Source organism: Canis aureus, chromosome 3, assembly GCF_053574225.1.
Source record: "Canis aureus isolate CA01 chromosome 3, VMU_Caureus_v.1.0, whole genome shotgun sequence".
NCBI lineage: Eukaryota > Metazoa > Chordata > Mammalia > Carnivora > Canidae > Canis > Canis aureus.
Window position 1 is genome coordinate 46,620,394 of NC_135613.1, and position 18,418 is coordinate 46,638,811.

The 18,418-nt window shown below is 50.9% G+C and overlaps 2 protein-coding genes across 10 annotated transcripts in view; one reads left to right on the forward strand and one right to left on the reverse strand.

Annotated features, from left to right (window-relative positions):
- Positions 1-18,418, forward strand: part of USP22 (ubiquitin specific peptidase 22) — a 93,816-nt gene that overhangs the window by 41,058 nt on the left and 34,340 nt on the right. For 2 of the 6 annotated variants that reach the window (XM_077892302.1, XM_077892301.1), the window contains exons 11-13: positions 33-95; positions 628-777; positions 11,974-12,066. In XM_077892302.1, coding sequence (XP_077748428.1) covers positions 33-95; positions 628-777; positions 11,974-12,064 — 304 coding nt within the window. In that variant the 3' untranslated portion in view covers positions 12,065-12,066. Of the gene's footprint in view, positions 1-32; positions 96-627; positions 778-1,595; positions 4,659-11,973; positions 12,067-14,605; positions 15,062-18,418 lie in introns of those variants that run through there. The other 4 variants (XM_077892298.1, XM_077892299.1, XM_077892300.1 and 1 more) reach the window with 4 other exon arrangements.
- The window catches only part of TNFRSF13B (TNF receptor superfamily member 13B), a 33,617-nt gene continuing 30,898 nt past the window's right edge, over positions 15,700-18,418 (reverse strand). For all 4 annotated transcript variants that reach the window (XM_077892308.1, XM_077892304.1, XM_077892306.1 and 1 more), the window contains 3 exons: positions 16,716-16,892; positions 15,966-16,232; positions 15,700-15,807 (listed from right to left, as the gene is read on the reverse strand). In XM_077892308.1, coding sequence (XP_077748434.1) covers positions 15,979-16,232; positions 16,716-16,892 — 431 coding nt within the window. In that variant the 3' untranslated portion in view covers positions 15,700-15,807; positions 15,966-15,978. The remainder of the gene's footprint in view (positions 15,808-15,965; positions 16,233-16,715; positions 16,893-18,418) is intronic.

The window sequence follows — 18,418 nt, forward strand, 5'->3', positions numbered from 1 at the left end:
TACTGCTGAGTAGCTACTGTTGTTTGTTACAGCAAAGAGAGCAGGATGAATGGACAGTACCAGCAGCCAACGGATAGTCTCAACAATGACAATAAGTAAGTGGTTGCCTTGTGGGTTTGCCACGGGCCTCTCGAGGGTGAGTAGGGAGCCGGGGACCACTGGAAGGCTTGGCAGGGAGGGCTCCATGATGGCAGAGCCCTGGTTTCTTTTGGCCACTGGCCTGCTGCCTGTCTTGCTGCTATCCAGCCTTGTTGAGAATGCTCAAGCCCTGTTGGGAAAGGACTTTTCACACCTGTACCATAAAGCTCCCATTGCAGGAAGACCTCTGTTCTCTTCTTTACTACCCTGCTTACCGTGGGTTGATAGAACAAAGGACAGCCTGCTTATAGCATCCCCAGTACTGAAGCTGTCTGCACTTCCACAAAGTGTGGTTTCTGGCAAAGCAGCTGGAGAGCTGGGCAGGCAGACCAGGCAGGCGTTCATGCTCTCTGTACAGCAGCGCTCATTCCTGGGGTGTTCCCATTTGGGGTCAGTGGGCTATTCACTCTGCAGGCTTCCAGCTGCTTCTGGTGGTAATAAAACTGAGTTGACTGCTCCATCTCTCCCCTGCCCGTGCTCCCAATCCAGGTACTCCTTGTTTGCCGTAGTTAACCACCAGGGGACCCTGGAGAGTGGCCACTACACCAGCTTCATTCGGCAGCACAAGGACCAGTGGTTCAAATGTGACGATGCCATCATCACCAAGGCCAGCATTGAGGACGTGCTGGACAGTGAGGGGTAGGTCCAGGCTGGCAGCTAACTACCTTGGTGTACATCCATTCTGGGGTGTTTGCCTTGAGGCTCTGAAGGAACAAGGCTTGACAGGAAGCCAGCCTTGATTGGTCACTGGATGGGCGAGGTCACTGTCGATCACTTAACACAGATAATGGGGTGGTGGTCATTTATGTTCACTATGGCATGAGCAGCCATGTGGGTCCTTAGGGAATTCCTCTACTCTTTGCCCATTTCATCCCTTCCTGGCCCATTGTCATCCACCTTTTACTTTAAGTCCCTGTTCATCTCGAGACTGTCCATAGAGCCCCCGGGTCCAGGGACAGGCTGAGATGAGCTGCCATGAGCATTCTGGAGGCATCTGCACTTTGTTTACCCCAAGAAGTGGAGTGCCCTTTGAGAAAGTCTGTGTAGAAGGATTTGTGCTTGAAAGGACGGCTTTGTGGACAGTGAGGAGGCTGCCCAAAGGGGTGGATTTTGAACTAGAAGCCGCTGCAAGAGTTTCCTCCAGAGTAGTCTCCACCACAAGGGCAGTAGCTATGGAAGAGCAGAGAAGCGGAGTCTGGGGGTGTGTGGGAAGCAGGGCTGATGGGGCTTGTGACTTCCTGGTGCGCAAGTGAGAGGACAGGCATTCACTGTGGGCTCACTGCTGCTGAGCCAAGGCCCCTCCTCCATGGGGACCAAGGACCCAAACCCAGCCCAGCAAACAGACCACCAGCATGTGTTGAGCCTACCACACGAGTGTTCCTGCAGGAGGAGGGTTGGTTTTGCTTCAACCTCCATGGGTTAGACTATAAGCATGCTTCCTGTCTTCACCTCCTCAGATACCTGCTGTTCTACCACAAACAGTTCCTGGAGTATGAGTAGCCTTATCTGCAGTTGGTTTGAAAACAATGAAGGCGATCAGTTGGCTAGCCTCACAGAATGATCCCCATTCTCCCCGTCATGAAGCCACCACCCACACAGAAGTGCCCCCCGAGAACATCGGATTCCTCTGTGGTCTGGGCCCCACCACAGCCACAGTTGGTGCCTGGGCTCGTGCCGTCTGCATGGACAAGCGCTGTGCTTGGAACCAGGCTCCAGGACCCGCATGACAGAAGCAGCCAAATGGCAGGCGCGCTGTGTGCGGGACTGGGCACCTTTGATGTGTCACTGGCTCTGCTCCGGTGCCCCTCGAGACCACATGGGGGAGAGTGGGGGTGGGGGGAGGGGGGAGCGGGACTGGTCCCGGTGCTTACACTCGGTGGTGCAGTTTAACAAGGCGCCGGCCTGGTTGAAAGTCATGGGTCCATTAAAGCAGCGAAGTACAGGAGCCACAGACATCGTGTAAGGACAGAGGACTCCGCAAAGCATCTTTCTCTGTGAGTTTAGTATTAAATACATACAGCGTGGAGCTCTTAACCTCCGCCTTGTCCCCGAGCCTGTGGAACAGAAGACACTAACGGGTTTCCAAGCACGTCTGTTCCACAAATAACTTAGCATCAAACTGCATGTGGAAGCGTCAGCCCAGGTGTTCTCTCTTGTTTTTTTTTAGAAATAGACATTTTCTGAGCTCTCTCCCCTTTTCTCTCTTTTTCCACAATGGTGATTTTCATAAACGTAATGGTAGTAACGTGAATGAATTATTGAATTTATACTGAAATTTATTAGATTGTTTTCCTTTATTCTTGAGAGTGAATCTTGCTTTTTGATCGGTGGTGGTTTTGTTGCTCCCCTTCCCTTTCGAAGCATCGGTGTCCTGGTTAAGACGGGTGCAGCGGACAAGAGTCAGGCTGAGGCTAACAGGTATCTCCTAGGAATCTTTGGAGTGAATGAAGGGTCCAGTGGCTTCATTGTCCCCTTCCTCCTATTTGCTTCCTGGCCACCTGTCCCACTCACTGTCCCTGTCGTTGCATGGCGGCTCATGTGTGGGAGGGAAGCCGGGGTGGCTTCCAGCGGAGTCTGCATGCCAGTGCTGTTGCCTCTGCTTTACCTTTGATGTTGGTTAAACCATAGTGGGGAGATGGCTTTGTGATGAGCCGGTCAGAAGAGGGAGGAGCCGCCTGGGGAGATGGAACAGTTTGCAGTGTTCCTTGTAAGATATCTTGCATGCATCTGTCTGGTCACACCCACACGTAGATTGTCCATTTCTGAGAACTTAACCCAGAGATGTAAGGGAGGAGAAACTGCTTTACTGTAGTTCTTAGAACACGCACTGCTTGCCCTGGGAGCCCCTCTGTTTCAGGTTCACCACAAATTTTTTTTTTTTTTTTGTAAAGAGCCAGAGAGTAAATATTTGAGGCTTTCTGGGCCATGTGGTCTCTGTCGTAGTTAATACATAAACAGATGAGCATGGGTGTGTTCTAATAAAACTTTTTGTGGATACTGAAATTTGATAATTTTCACATATCATGGATTTTTTTCCCCCCTATTTAAAAATGTGCTAACTATTCTTAGCTGGTAGGCCATACAAAAATAGTGCTCCTAATCTGGCTCACTAGCTGGTCAGGTTAGGAGGTGGGTAGGAGCAGCAGCAGCTGGGTAGTTATTGCTCAATGTGGAAGATGCTAGAACACATGAAACAACAATCCATAGCTGCAGCAGCATCATATATGACAAAGTCCTTAGTGATGCAGCTTTTAAAGTACTTGCTCAGTTCAGGCTCAATGTGTTTCTGCATTTTAGGAATATGCATTTTAAGATCGTCATCATCAGAAATATGGGTGGGTGCTGGTTTTCAAACCCCACATGCCTGAGCCATGTGTGTGTGTTTGAGAGAGACTTGGAGATTTCTTTTTGGGAGAGCCATTGCCTTTTCTTAAGAAGCAAAAAGAGGAGCTGACTAAAGCTGACCTGCAGAGTTCTGAGCCATGAACTTTGCTACCTTGTGACCTGGCTCTACTGGATTGTCCTGGGTTTTCTGATAGGTTCCCTGTGGTCAGCCGGCCCTGCTTCCCACATCTGTTTCTGCTTATGTTCAGGAGGGTTCAGCTGTTCCAAGAGCATGAAGTCTGAGGACAGTGAGGCCACGTTTATCTTTTGTAGACAGGATTTTAATAAATGTTTATATCCAGATTCATTCTCGTTATTCCCTGTTGGCACTAGGGTTCCAACTAGTCACCTGTCTGTGTGCCACTGGGAAGCTCCCATGACTGCAGGCACCATGGGCAGTGCTGCCAGCAGGACATCCTGCCACTGCCAAGTGTGCTGGGATTTACCTTGTTACCAACAAAATACTCTGATGGGCCTGGAGTTTTTCTCTTGCTCCCAAGCCAGTTATTCGATTCAGGAAAATGGCTTCCTTGTTTCCTAGTAACCACCCCTGTGTATGTGTTCAGGTCATTACCAAGTGCATCTGACACTAAGGGATCATTGGGTGAGCCTCTCCTGCACTCCCTCCAGTGGTTTTAAAATAAGCTGTATTTCTGAGATCTTGGCTATCACTTCAGTGCTTCACAGTGAAACTGGGCTTTTTTTTCCTCTTCTGAGGTCTGAAGTGAGTTCTGAGCAGCGTTTGTGCTGGGAGAGTGGGGGCGAGCTAGGGCCGGGGGTGGGCAGCCCGAGCAGCCGGGCCTCCTCTCCAGGGCGCGGGATCGCCCAGGCCTCCTTCCTGCGGCAGCGCCCCCACCCCCACAACACATAGCCCCGTGCTGTTGTCCTTTGGCTTGGTGTGTATGCTTTCCTTGGGTAAAATGGCCGTTCTTTTGACAATTCAAGTGACTGTTTTGTTTACTATAACCTTGAAAACAAAAATTGTAAGAAAAGATTCCAATGATCGTGCTGTGGATTTTATTACCAAGATGTTTACACCTCCCTTTTACCTGTCATTTTGAGGAACTGTCGACTCTTCTCCCTTAATGGCTTGTAGTCTTTCCTATGTCATAATAAAGCAACATTTTCTCTGAAAACTAGCCGACTCTCCTCTTCCTAATGACAGCAGCCAGAGAGGGTGCTGTGGATGAGAGGCTCCTGTGTGCGGATGCCAGGGCTGAGCTGTGGTGACAGGAACCCTGCCGAGGTCAGCGACCAGAGCTCCTACTTGGTTTGGGCGGGTCCAGTGACTGCCTGGGGGGTGGGGAGGGGCGGTGGGGGGATGTCCATGCACCCCACATGTTCTCATTTTCTCTGATTGGCTCACTGCTTCTCTGACCCTCCTTTCTTCCTCTTGGTGGGCAGCATGGTGACATATCTGGGATTCAGGACAACCATGCCCTCTCAGAGTTAGTCACTGGAATAGTCAACAGAGGAGCTTCTTTATTTTTTTACTTTTTAAGGATTTATTTATTCGTGAGAGACACAGAGAGAGAGAGGCAGAGACACAGGCAGAGGGAGAAGCAGGCTCCCTGTGGGGAGCCCGATGTGGGACTCGATCCTGGGACTCCAGGATCATGCTCCCGGGCTGAAGGCAGGTGCCAAACCACGGAGCCATTCAGGCATCCCGAGGAGCTTCTTAAATGCAGGAATCCTTGCCCACGTTTAGTGACCAGGCCCAGGATGTGGTATAACAACATGCATTTGGAGTAAGTGCCCCAAATGAGAAAAGTGCATGAAAATATAAGGAGAAAATGTGCACGGTTATGGCTACCCTTGATTCTGTAATTGGTCACAGGATTGTAGTTGACATTTGTGACCCCCCCCCCAATTCCTACTCCCTCCACACTTGTCTTCAGAAACTCCCTTAACTGATTTTTTACCAGGTTGACCCAAACCCTTATTGCTGAAATACCCTTTTTTAAAGGAACCTTTGCTGCAATTGCCTTTACTTCCCTTACATGGAAACATCAAGAGATACCGGAGAATCCCCCCGAGTCCCAGGTGTAGTCTTCTGTCCCCACAGAGTAGCATGCTCTTCATATTACTCAGAACCAGTGTTGTGTCGCTCAGTGGAAAATATTCCCCTTAGGGTCTAAGACTACTAAGCCAACAAAGACCAAATTTTCCAGGCGTGGAATAAAAAGATGCATTGATTGGATTATTAGTGTAATACTGGGAAGTGCCGGGCAGCCCGGGTGGCTCAGCGCTTTAGTTCCTGCTTTTGGCCCAGGGCCTGATCTGAAGACCCGGGATCGAGTCCCATGTCAGGCTCCCTGCATGGAGCCTGCTTCTCCCTCTACTTGTGTCTCTGCCTCTCTCTCTCTCTCTCTCTCTCTCTCTCTCTCTCTCATTCTCTCTCTCATGAATTAAGAAAAAAAAAAAAAGTACTGGGAAATGCCAACCCCACTCCCACACCTTGATCCTCAGACCCATATATTCTGGCTGTAAGGGAGGGAGTCCGCACAAGATAATGGTCTCTGGCTAAAGACATAAAAAAAAATCATCCTGAAAGGTAGAACCTCATTCTTTCACCATAGCTGAGTCCTCAGTATGCCCAGCTGCTTCCAGGAGGGGGGTGATGTAGTGAGAACAGTTAGTTCCATGGATACAAGCCTGTTGCTCACAAATGCCCTTTGCTGTGATTTGGGTTCTGTGATCAGAAGCAATTTGTGGAATGTGACTGATTGGTGCTGCTGACAGGGCTGTCTGTCATCAGAATATGAGTTTATTCCAGTGAAGACAAATCTCTGCCCCCTCCATGATGCAAGAGGCCCAGTGAAGTCAACCTGCCACCGGGTGGGGCTAGCTGGTCCTCTTAAGAAATGCCATCCTAGGGCCTCTGTGTTAGTGTTCGTTGTTAGCTGCTTAGGCACTCAGCTGTAGTTAGCTTAGTGAGTCTCGGGCAGAGCAGGTCTAAGACGTTGAGCCTATTCTAGCTCCCACCCGTCTTCATGGCTCTTCGGTTCATGGGTCTTCCTGGGGAAGGAAGCTGACCACATCCAGACAGCATGCCATTTTGTCTTCTGATCATTAAGAGCATCACCTATAGGGAGTCTCTGGTGGGCTCACATGGGTACAGATATCTTTGTGGTCGGTGCCCATTTTGAGAGGTCTGTCCCCAACCAGACCTTGTCACTAATTCTTTAAATCCTGTTCAGGTGGGATGCCTGGGTGGCTCAGTGGTTGAGCATCTGTCTTTGGCTCAGGGCATGATCCCAGAGTCCCAGGATTGAGTCCCACATCAGGATCCTTGTGAGGAGCCTGCTTCTCCCTCTGCTTATGTCTCTGCTTCTCTCTTTATGTCTCTCATGAATAAATAGATAATATCTTTAAATCAATCAATCAGTCAATCCTGTTCAGGTGTTTGACCATCTAGCCAAGCTGCTGGCAACTTACCACAAATCAATGTAGGTCACTACTTTTGGCCCTTTCTTACTCCAGACAAAGTGGGTACCCAGATGCACAGCTCAGAGTTTCACTCAGGATTTTCCTTCATCACTGTAAGTGTCCTCAGTCATCTGGCCACAAAAAAACACTTGATGCCATGTAGTAGGTGTCTGTTGCAAGTCTGAGGCACCTGTTCATGCAATTTACCTTCTGGACATGCCTACACTCACTCTTCCACATGCCATTCCCATACATGATAGATGGCCACTGGACAAGCCCAACCTTAAGGCCAAGTGGGTCAGACCACTTGTTACGGGATGCTTGGGCTGCCTGGCCAACTCATGTCTTATGATTACATGTTCAATCTGCTAAGTCCAAGAAATAAGCAGGAGCTATTTCTAGAAAGGAGAATACATATCTGAGGAGGAGGACATAGATTGGAGTCGCCCTGAAATCCTGGAGATCTGTGTCATTTCTCTCCTATTGGCTCTTGCTAGAGTCTCCGTAAAGCATCCTTATTTGCCATGGACACTTTGAGTATCATTGGATCTTCTGGATTATAAGATTTGAGTGATAGTATAGCATGTATGACAACCTGAACTTAAGTCCTTATGCAACTGGGAGCCATATGCTGCCTTTGGAGATGGTCAAATTAACACACTCAACTGTGGTGTATGCTACCTCCAAAACCCAACAAGCCCTGTCAGGAATTGTTCCTCTTTCTATAGAGTAGGTGGTATAACTTGCAGCAATTTATGCTTTACCTTGAAGATCTCTTGAACAGGCTTCAGACTACTGAGCCCCCAGAAACTTCATTGAGTTGTGGAGGCTTGAGGTTTGGGGTGTTTATTTCTCATGCTTTGGTTCACTTGTCTTATTAAAGCTTCTGTAGGATTTACTACTACTTGCTTATCAGGTCCAGCCAGCGAAGTGCTATCAATATAGTGGACCAGGGTGATGAATTATGGAATATCAAGGCAGTAGATAATGTATATAGACTCTTACAACAGAAAGCAGAATTAATGTAGCCCTAGTCTATACTGTGAGGGGTACTGCTGGCCCTGTCACATAAAAGCAAAGTGCCTTGGTGGTCCTTATAAATTGGTATGGAAAAAAAAAAAAAAAACTGCATTCATCAGATCAATTGATGCATACTTAGGGCCAGGAGCCATGTTGATTTGTTCCAGTGGCACCCCTTCTGTGGCAGCAACTGCAACTGGACAGCATTTGATTAGGCTTATAGTAGTCAGCCATCATTCCCACAGATCTGCACAGGCCATACAGGTGAATTAAATGGGACTGTGATTGGTAATACCGCTGCTGTGTCTTTTAATTCTTTGATGGGGGTGTAAATCCAAAGTCCTCCCAGGAGGGGCACCTGGGTGGCTTGGTTGGGCATCTGCTCTTGGCTCAGGTTATGATGCCGGGGTCCTGGGATTGAGCCCCAAGTTGCCTCCCTGCTCAGCAGGGAGTCTGCTGCTCTCCCTCTGTCCCTCCTTCCCACTCATGCTCATTCTCTAAAATAAAATCTTCTCTTTTTTTCTAAAATAAAATCTTAAAAAAAAAGAAGGAAAGAAAAGACCCTCCCCCCCACCCCCACCCCAGGGATACGTATTGCTTCTGGTTTACTGTCTTGGTAAGGGAGATGAAGTTCCAGGAATTTCCAGAGTCCTTCCAACCACAGTAGACCTCACCTAGCGGGTTAAAAGTCACATGGAGATCCTGCCAAAGTGCCAAGTATGCCCACTTTACACTTGGGAGCTGGGGGAATAATCAGAATGGGTCAAACATACTTCCATTACAAAAAAAAAAAAAAAATCATATGCACGCTCTCTGGGCAGACTCAGCCAGTGCATGTTTCTCTGCGCTCTCTTTACCTGTCTGCCACAACAGCTGGCAAAGTTCAGTTAGTCTCCATCAACCAGAATATCCTGGGGGAAGGATGACATGGAGGAGAACCTATAGGTGACTGGACAGACATGTTACGTGAGCAAGAGATAATTTTTTTTGATTAAAGAAAAACTATTGTCTTGGGCTGCTTCAATAAAAGAATGATATGTGAAAATGGGGATGGCCCAGATCTAGTCTACAGCGCTTAACATAGCACCTGGTCCACAGTATTCACTGAATAAATGACTCTCCTGCTCAGTGTGGGACTTTGATAACAGATCTCCAGTGGAGTGTGATGGTGAGCAGAAAGAGGCCAGGTCCTGTCCCCGAGGAACTTGCAGGAAAGGAAATAAGCATGGACCTAATGTCTGTAAGAATTGTGAACAATTGTGGGTACAGAGTGCTCTGGCAACCTTACAGGGCAGTTGGGGGCCTGGCTGAGGAAGTGACACTTAGCAGGACAGGGGCAACAGTGGTGTGGATGAGGTGGCCCTGTTGATTGTTGTTCCCTCCTCCAGAGGGGGAACCGGATGCTTCAGTCCTGGGAGGGCCTGGGGTGTGCACCAAGCATCCACCGCACTCTGACATCTCTGTCTCCTGGGACTCTCAGACTCATGCATTAAAACAAACACAAAGTCCCCTCCTGCAATGGGCATGATGGCCAGTGTAATTCAGGGCAAAGCTGAAGCCCCAACCTGGACCAGTCTCCTGGGGCAGGACCCCCTGACTTTCTCCAGGTCCCCAGCTCCCTGTCTGCACACACAACTCTGCCAATGAAGGAGGCATACTCCACCTTTTTCATAAGAAGAAATGTATCCACCTGAAATCTTACACACTTTATCCCAGTGTGGGAGCTCCTATAAGTTGGAGACAAATACTCCTCATGCAGCAAATCTGTGAATACTACTGTGGCCTGATCGGAACTCCACGTCCACCACCCCCCCTCCCCCATTTCTGTCAGTGGATCGGTCTGCTCCTGAAAAAGCAGTTTGATGGACAGGAAAGGATCTTTTCAGGGGACAAGAGATGAGCACTAGTTGGGGCTCTGCACTCACTGAGGGTGCTCCTCGGGCTGGTGGTTCTTTTGAGCCCTCTGGCCCCTCGGTTGTAGGATGAGAAGAGGCAGAGTTTAAAATGGGTGGTTGGGAAACACTCCTCCCCAATCCTGACATCTGAGGAGTCTAGAGATTTTTTTTTCTCCCTGCTTCTCCTGATGGTGATACCAGTCAGTCATGAATGGATGTCCATGCCAGTGGCTAAGAGAGAAAGATGAAATGTAAAGAAGTTGCATTTCTATAGAGTGTTCAAACTAGTAGAGTTTAACAGTGATCCCATTGGGCTCCTGAATTCACTCATTTGGCAACTATTTGACGCCCTGTATCATTCAGGGCTTGTACTGTTGTGGACATCAGGAGCGAGCCCACAGTCCTGTGCTCACGGAGGGTACAGTCAGTGTGGGGGACACACATATACGTCAGACTGTGCTGAGCTCTGCGTAGAGAGGCTGGGGGCCAGAGCGCAACAGCAGTGGGTGTGCTGTTTACACAGGTGGTCAAATGGCTCTTCAATAAGACAACCTCCCAGCAGAGTCCTGAAGGAAGTAAGAAACTGAGCACAGGCTATCAGAGGTAGAACATTCCAGGTAAAAGGAACAGCGTGTCCTTGAAGATGGGAAGATGAAGGCTCAGAGGGACACCTTAGCGAGCTCCCTTGGCTCCACTGTTGAACCCAGCCCACGCCGTGGTTTCCCGTCAATTCTAAAAGCCAAGTCTGGAAGGCTTGGGGGAGAGACACTGTGTGACCACTGCCACCTCTGACCTATGCTGTGGCCTGCTTCTCCTGAGCAGCCAGTGGAAAAATTCCTCCTGGTCTCCAGCCAGGATTTTTCATGCTTTCCATGCCGATGCATTCATGTGGTTTCTCTGCCTTGTCAGGGGCATGTCACCGCATGCTAAGATGCAAGTTCCAGCTTCTCTAATGTTTTCACTTGTGATTTAAACCTTCTCTGTGGTACAGTCCAGTGATTAAGAGACAGGATGTGGAGCCAGGCTGCCTGCACACAAATCCTGGTTCTGGGTACCTTTGGGTGAGCTACTTAAACTCTTTGAGCCTCATCTAGAAAATGGGGGACACTACTAGTATCCTCTCATAGGATTATTATATGGAAAAAATTTGAGTTAATATGTGGAAAGTGCTTAGAAAAATGCGTGGCATGTAGTAAGACTTACATAAATAATTTTTAAAACCCTAAACCTGAAAGCCAAGCTTGGGGCTCTTGGGATCTGTGGTGTGCCTTCTGACTCACAAGGAAAAATGCATACCAAGCCCTTATGTCCATTTCCTAGCATATGTTTGGTATTTTTCCTTTGATGAATCTATAAATGAGGGAGTGTCAACAAAAATTAGGAAGGAGAAACAAGGTATTTTGCTAAGCAGATGGGGGACCTGTCCCTGGTCTCTTGGAAAGAGATCGAATGTCAGGCTGGTGGGTGATATGGCCCGTTTTAGGACCAGACCACTGGTTCTTCACCTGGAGCCACTTGGGAGCCTAAAAAGCCTCTGGATGTCTGGCCCTCCCCATTCTTGAGAATCTGATTTAATTGATCTAAAGTGTGGTGCAGGCATCTGGAGTTTTGGGAGGTTTTTTTGCAGATTTTTCCCCCCAGGGATTCTCATGTTCAGCTAAGGCTGAGAACTGCCGGCCCAGATAGCTCATGTAAAATACCAAGAGCCAGAGAAGCACAGCTGGAGGAAATCTCTCCCTTCCCTATCTCCTTTGTACCAAAAATTAATTTTGAGAAGTTTCCAAAATCATTTCTCTGAGATTTCTGAGATTTTAAGAAATCAGGGAAAAGAGAAACTGCTGGGGGTGGGGGGAGGGGGCTCTGAGAAGATGGCATTTGAGCTGACTTTTGCACAATAGGAGTACCCCCTCCATGCCTGGGTGGCTCAGCGGTTGAGCGCCTGCCTTCGGCTCAGGGTGTGATCCCAGAGTCCCAGGATCGAGTCCCACATTGGGCTCCTTCCATGGAGCCTGCTTCTCCCTCTGCCTATGTCTCTGCCCCTCTCTCTGTGTCTCTCATGAATAAGTAAATAAAATCTTTTTTTTTTTTTTTTTTTTTTTTAAAAAAGGAGCACCCCCTCCAACCTGGGTGAAGATGCAGGGAAGCACATTCCTGGTAGAGGGAACAGCAAACGCAAAGGCCTCAGGGCAGGAGGATGAGGGTGAGTGGGGCTGCAGGGTGGTGGGTGCCCTGGAGTGTGATATGAGCTGAGTTTGAGAGGAGGCCAGGGGCCAGAACACATGGGCTCAGAGGCCCCTGTAAAAGGTGGAGATTTTGTTCTGTGTCAAGAACCCATGAGAGAGTTTTAAGCAGTGAAAAGACACGATGTCATTGATATTTTTATAAGATCACCCTGGCTTCCAAGGCCACCTAGGAAGGAGAAAGTCAGAGAGAAGGCCACTCCTTCCCAAATGATAATATAGCTGGATAATCCACAAAACTATATCTTCTCTGAGCCCATCTGTGAGCTAAAGTTGCAGGGCAACCGACTAGCCTGGAGTCTAAGGAAGGCAGGTGCCTCCAAGGAGAGAGGGGACATGAACAGTGGCCACCTGTGGCCAAGTGCAAGGAAGAAGGCAAAGCTGCCATGAAAATGGGCAAGAGCAAGTCCTCCCATGATTTGAAGGCTTGCATGAGAGCACAGAACTTCTGGGAAAGTCAAACAAGTGGAGTTGATACCCACTTGCAGGTGCTTGTCCACAGACTTCCACTGGACCTCATAAAAACCAGGCACCAGGCAGGGACCACAGGAAGCCTCTATCAGAGGAGCAGGCGTGGGACCCTGGCTGCTGGAAGTATTCACAGCCCCCCAGACTCTTCTTTCCCAACAAACCAAAGCTGGGGAAGGGGCTGTGAACTCAGGATACAGATGATATACCCACTGTGGGCAGTAGGAAGGCAAATACCCTCTACTCCATCTAGGGGCAGGAAACTGTCCATTCCCAGGGGAGGGAAGCATCACGGGAAAAGGCTCAGCCCCTCAGCCCAGGAACATGGCCTGCCTGACACCAGGATGGAAGGTGGCTCCGCCACCCGTCACATGGGCCAGCACCAAGTGATGTAATGGTAGACTTACCACCTACAGAGAGCAAAGAATGGAGAAAGAGCCTCTTTAGGCAGTGGCACACAGGGAAGGTGTAAAGCCGAGTTCGTAGCAGGAATATCACCAGCCCAGCCACCCCCTGCCACCAAGAACATGGTAACACCAGGGCACTTTGCAGCTAGCAAGGCACAAAAGGTGACTGTAACAACAAAACCCAAACCCAGCTCAGCTCCTAGCTTGGCTGACTTGACTGCTCACACTGACAGCCTGGCAGGAGAAGAGGTGTGCCCATTTGCAGGCATCCCTACCTCTTCCTTCTGTCTGACTGCTGCCCCACACAGATCCGGCATTCCTTAAAGGAATACAAGACACACAAGTGAGCAAGTGAAAACAATGCACTGCTGAGAGACAAATCACTCCACAGAGCCAGGGTCAGAAGTGATCTGGACGTTGAAGCTATTAGGCAGGGATTTGTAATAGGGTGGGCTTGGCAAGTATGGCCTGAGGTTCGAATCTGGCCTGCCTCCTGTTTCTAGAAGTAGTTTTATGCAACACAGCCATCCTTGCTTGCTCGATACTGTCTATGGCTGAATGGGCCCTACAGTGGCAGGGCTGAGTAACCATCCGGCAGCCGTAGCAGGAACCGAATGGTCCTGAAGCCCAAGATACTCACTTTCTGATACTTTTCAGCAAAGCTTGCTGAGCCCTGGGCTGGGGGACAGGGAGGTGACAGAGAGGCCAGGGACGCTGGTGCACTCACCCAGGGGAGCAGTGACAGGAGCCTGCCTCCACGCCTGTGACAAGTGGCAGGAGTCAGAATAGATGCTTCAGATAGAACCAACAGAATTTTATCCAGAGCATGTATAAAATGGACAGTATTTAGAGTTTCAGATTTACTGTCTACCAACGAGATCCCTGTATTAAAACACATATGTGCAAGCATGTGCGCACGCATGCGCACACACACACACACACACACACCAAAGAGCAATCAAATGACTGACAAAAAACAAGATAAGTTTGGTCTGATGGCTGCCAGGATCGGACACTCAGCACCTTACGTTTTCAGCAGCCCTGACTCCCCGCCCCCACAGTACCAGAAACATCCCCTAGAGTCTCTGGGTTTGGATGGGTAGAGCTGGAAAACTTGAGAAGAGGTAGAAAGCCGCACACCTTCCAAGGGAGCCTTCCCGCCTAAGCGGCACCTGTGAGGTTCCCAAGTGTGCCATTATCTTGTCACCACGCTGGGACATCTACACCAGCTACAGGGCTTTAGTCTCAATCCTGTAATAGGATCAGCTACTGGCAAGGACATGGCTGTAGGAAACACTGCAGCCAGGGCGTCACCACTTGCCCTGTGGGGCTGACTGTGCCACAGACACGTGTCTTGGGCAGACAATTTTTAGAAGCCAACTTGCTTGTCATAAAGATGAAGCAGAGGTGGGCTTGGGCAGGGCCTGTGTTATGGGCTGAATGATGTTGTCACCCCCCCCCCCCCCCCGGCAGTTCATGTGTTAAAGCCCTAACCCTCAGTTCCCCAGAATGTGACCTTATTTGGACTTAGAATCTTGAGGTGATCAAGTTAAATGAGGGGTGGGGGTGAGCCCTAATCCCATATGACTGGTGTCCTTGTACAAAGGATAGAATTTGACTCTAGACACAGAGAGGAAGATGCAGGCCAAGCATAGTGGCCCTGAACAGATGGTTCCCTTGCGGCCTTCAGAAGGAAGCAGCTCCTGCTGGCACCTTGATTCCAGATGGCACACCTGGAGAAGTGGGGGACAGCGACTTTCGCCTTTAGACTACCCAGTGTGTGCTACTTTGTTACAGCTGCCTCAGGAAGCCGGGACAGCCTGTTAGCCCTTGGAGGGTGGACAGATGGAGCATCAGGCACCCTGTCTACACCTCCCAAAGTGTGTTATGTGAACCTCTGGTGCACGTAGCTGTGCAAGGTAATGTTGGGTGGCACAGGATGAATCATTTTAATTTACACAATTGTGTATTTCTCTTACTGTGTAAATGCTTCTAAGAATCATTATGCATTTTCAGTGCCACTGAAATATAGATTTCAGTGCTACTACAAATAGAAAATATAGGTAACATTGAAAATGTGTGGATGCTCAGATATTCTTAGTGTTATCACTTATAAAATTCAGCATGAGATTAAAGTAGGGCTAGAAGAAAAGGGGAGTTAATATAAAGAATATTAAGCCATGAGACGTGCAGGTTGGTAGCTAGGTGAGGCCAAAGGTGCGTGCAAATGAGAAGGCTCCTGGGGAGGGGGGCAGGCAAAGAGCCTCGGGCTCTCAGAGCAGCTTGGCGCCCTGGGCTCAGCCTGCACCTTCCTGTCCACCCCTAGCCCACTACACACACACACACACACACACACACACACACACACACACACGTTGCACCATGCATCACCATGCCTAAGGAGGCACAGTGGGGACTTTGTTTCAGAAAAGAAATGCAGGTGTGCCCAGCCCTCCTGTAGAGGCACACTGGCTTCGCTCCATCCTTTGGCTTTCCCTCTTAAAAGAAAGCGCACAGCAGAGTTCCGTGTGTGCTCGCTGCCTCCCACCGGCACCGGTCACCGAGCTCGGCGGGTCCTGAGCCTGGTGGGGACCGTCAACTCGCAGGTCTTCGGAAACCAGGCGGCTGCGCTGCGGTGGAGCCTTGAGCCCAGGGAGGCGAGCGGGAGAGGTGGGACCTCCAGAGTCACCGCAGGGGAGACACGACGGAAAGCAGGGATAGGGAGGAGTGGGCAGCCCGAGAAGGTTTTATTTCTAAGGAAGGGCTCCTGGGGGCTGAGTCCGGCAGGCAAGGATGACTTCACTGCAGGTATGCAGGGGTGGTGACCTGCAGTGGACACGTGGGATAAAGACGGTGACCGACCTGTTCCCCGCCTCCCTCCGCATCTCTCTTCCCTCCCCCTGTCTCAACCCTCCCCTTCCCTCTCCACCCTCCCCTCCCTCCCCACCTCTTCCCCCTCCGCCCCAGCCGTCCCCCAGGCTCACCCTGCCCGCGTCGTCAGGCAGCGGGGCCTCCCTCCTGGGCGGGGGCGCACAGGACCTCGAGGCCGCGGTCCGGGGCGCGCGCGCAGGGCCGAGCGGGGGCGCTGAGGCCGAGGAGCCCGCGCCGGCCCGAGGGCGCCGTGTCGGGGGTCCCGGGCGCGCCCGCGCTCTCCTGGGTGGGCTGCCTGCGCTCCGGGAAGCAGAAGCTGCACGTCTCCACCGGCTCTGGCGGCGACGCGCCCGTGGCGCTCCCCGCTTCCATCCAGTGATCTGCGGGAAGGGCGGAGGGCGATGGCCTTGGCCTTGGCCCCCGCCCGTCCTCAGCGCCCTGCCCTGCCCCAGGGGACCCGCGGCCGGCTGGGCTGTCGGCCAGTTGGGCTCCCCGCGGTCAGCGGACTGCCGGCTCGCCCACTCCCCAGCGCCAGCTGCCTTTCTGCTGGGAAGGAACAGGTTTCGCCCCTTGGCCGACCACCCCTAGGCCCCCCAGGGGGACCACCTCCTCCAGGTTTCAGCCCGGAAGCCCTGTGTGGGGCCAAGCCGGCGGCCGGCAGCCCACATCCACGCTTCCTCAGGTCTTGATGTGAACTGATCTCACCAGACAGAAAAAGTACTGCAGGGATGTGCCCCAGGCCTTTGTCAGGAAGGGCTGGCAAACTGCTGTCCTTTTGGAAGCAGGGCCAGTGCCAGGACAGAAGGCCGACCAGCAGATTGTCCCACAGGCCCCGGGAGTCTGAGGGCCGGATCTGTGCTCACCCTTGGAGGACTTGGCCTGGGTCCGGCATGGTGCTGGTGAGGGCTGGCAAGAGAATTGGTCCCCTCTCCTCTTGAGGAAGCAGGCCACCGCCAGGATGAAGCAGCAGATGATGGCACAGAGGCAGAGCCCCAGAGTGCTGTAGACCAGGGCCAACTGTTCGGTGCTCAGCTTCAGCCCTGAGGGGTGCCACAAAGCTCCCGTGAGGCACGAGATTGGGAGGGGCTCTCCACCACCCAGGGCCCTTCTCTGAAGTGTCCCTGCAGGCTAGCAGCCCCTTGTCCTGCAATCTTTCTTTTCCCTCATTGAGCCCAAGCAAGCCACATGGCCGTCCCATCCACCTGCCCCCTTGGAGGGCAGAGCCCTCAGCCCCAGCATGCTGTCCACCTGTCTGGCTCCTGGAGAAGTTGATTCCCGGCCTCACTCAGGCTTGCCTGGTGTGGACCCTTCTCTAGACTCTGGAGACAATCAGCCCCCTCTACCCCAGGCTGGTAGCAACTTCTTCTAAGAGCTCAGAGCTGGACACCTCTGGAGCTGGCTCTGTGTGCCATCTGCTCTTTCCCATAGGACCTAGATCGGGCCAGTACCAGAGGTGGATGGATAAGTGAAGAGACAATAGTCCTGGGCAGATGACTCTGCCCTGACCTGGGCCTTCCTCCAAGAGGTGGCCTTCCTGGGGAAGCAGACTTCGAGAGTGGGACAGGTCCAGTTGCTAATGAATCTGGGATAGCAAACCAGGAGGGCCCAGGAGAACTGGGGTGCTGGTCACCCCACTTCTCAGGGTCTTGAGCCTCTGGTTTGGATGCCAGAGGAAGACTCAGCTCCAAAGCCCTCCCCTTGAAATTTTTCCTGGCCCCTGGAATCAGGGCACCCCCTAGGCCCCAGGTGGAAGGACAGATGGGCCAGAGTCAATACATGTATGTAATACACTGATGATGTGGATGACCCCCTGAGCCCTTACTACGTTACTACGTGCAGGCCCTCTGGGGAGTGGCCCCCGTGATTCCTCTGCTCCTGGGAAGGAGGATTGATGACTCCACCTTTGGGTATTGAGATAGAACTCATATGCATCAAATTCTTCATTCTAAAGTGAGCAACTCAGTGGGTTTTAGTATATTCACGAGGTTCAGTAACCGTCACCACCATCTGATTGGGAGATGTTTCCATTACCCGTGAACTCACTAGTAGTCACTCTGAATGTCCCTTGCCCCAGAACCTGACAGCCCCTAATCTACTGTCTCTGTGATATCTATTCTGGGCATTTCATATGAATGGAATCATACAAGTTGTGTCCTTCTACATCTGGCTGCTTTCGCTGAGCATGTTTTCAAGGCTGATCCACACTGTCGTGTGTGGCAGGACTGTACTCCTTCCTATGGCTGAATCATGCTCCATTGTATGGTCATAACATGTTTAGCCGTTCATCTGCCGATGGACGTGTGGGTTGTTGCCATGTTTTGCTATTGTGAATAGTGCTGCTGTGAACATTTGCATGCAAGTTTTCATGCAGACACATGTTTTTAGTTTTCTTGGGTTATACCTAGGAGTGGAATCTCTGGGTCAGATGGTAATTCTCTGTTTAAGTTTTTGGGGAATGTCCAGCAGTGGCTGCACCATTTTACATTCCATTTTGCAGGTGACAAAACCGATTCAGAGTTACACTGTTCCTGGTCACAGATGCCACTGGGAGTAGGTCTGATGGGCT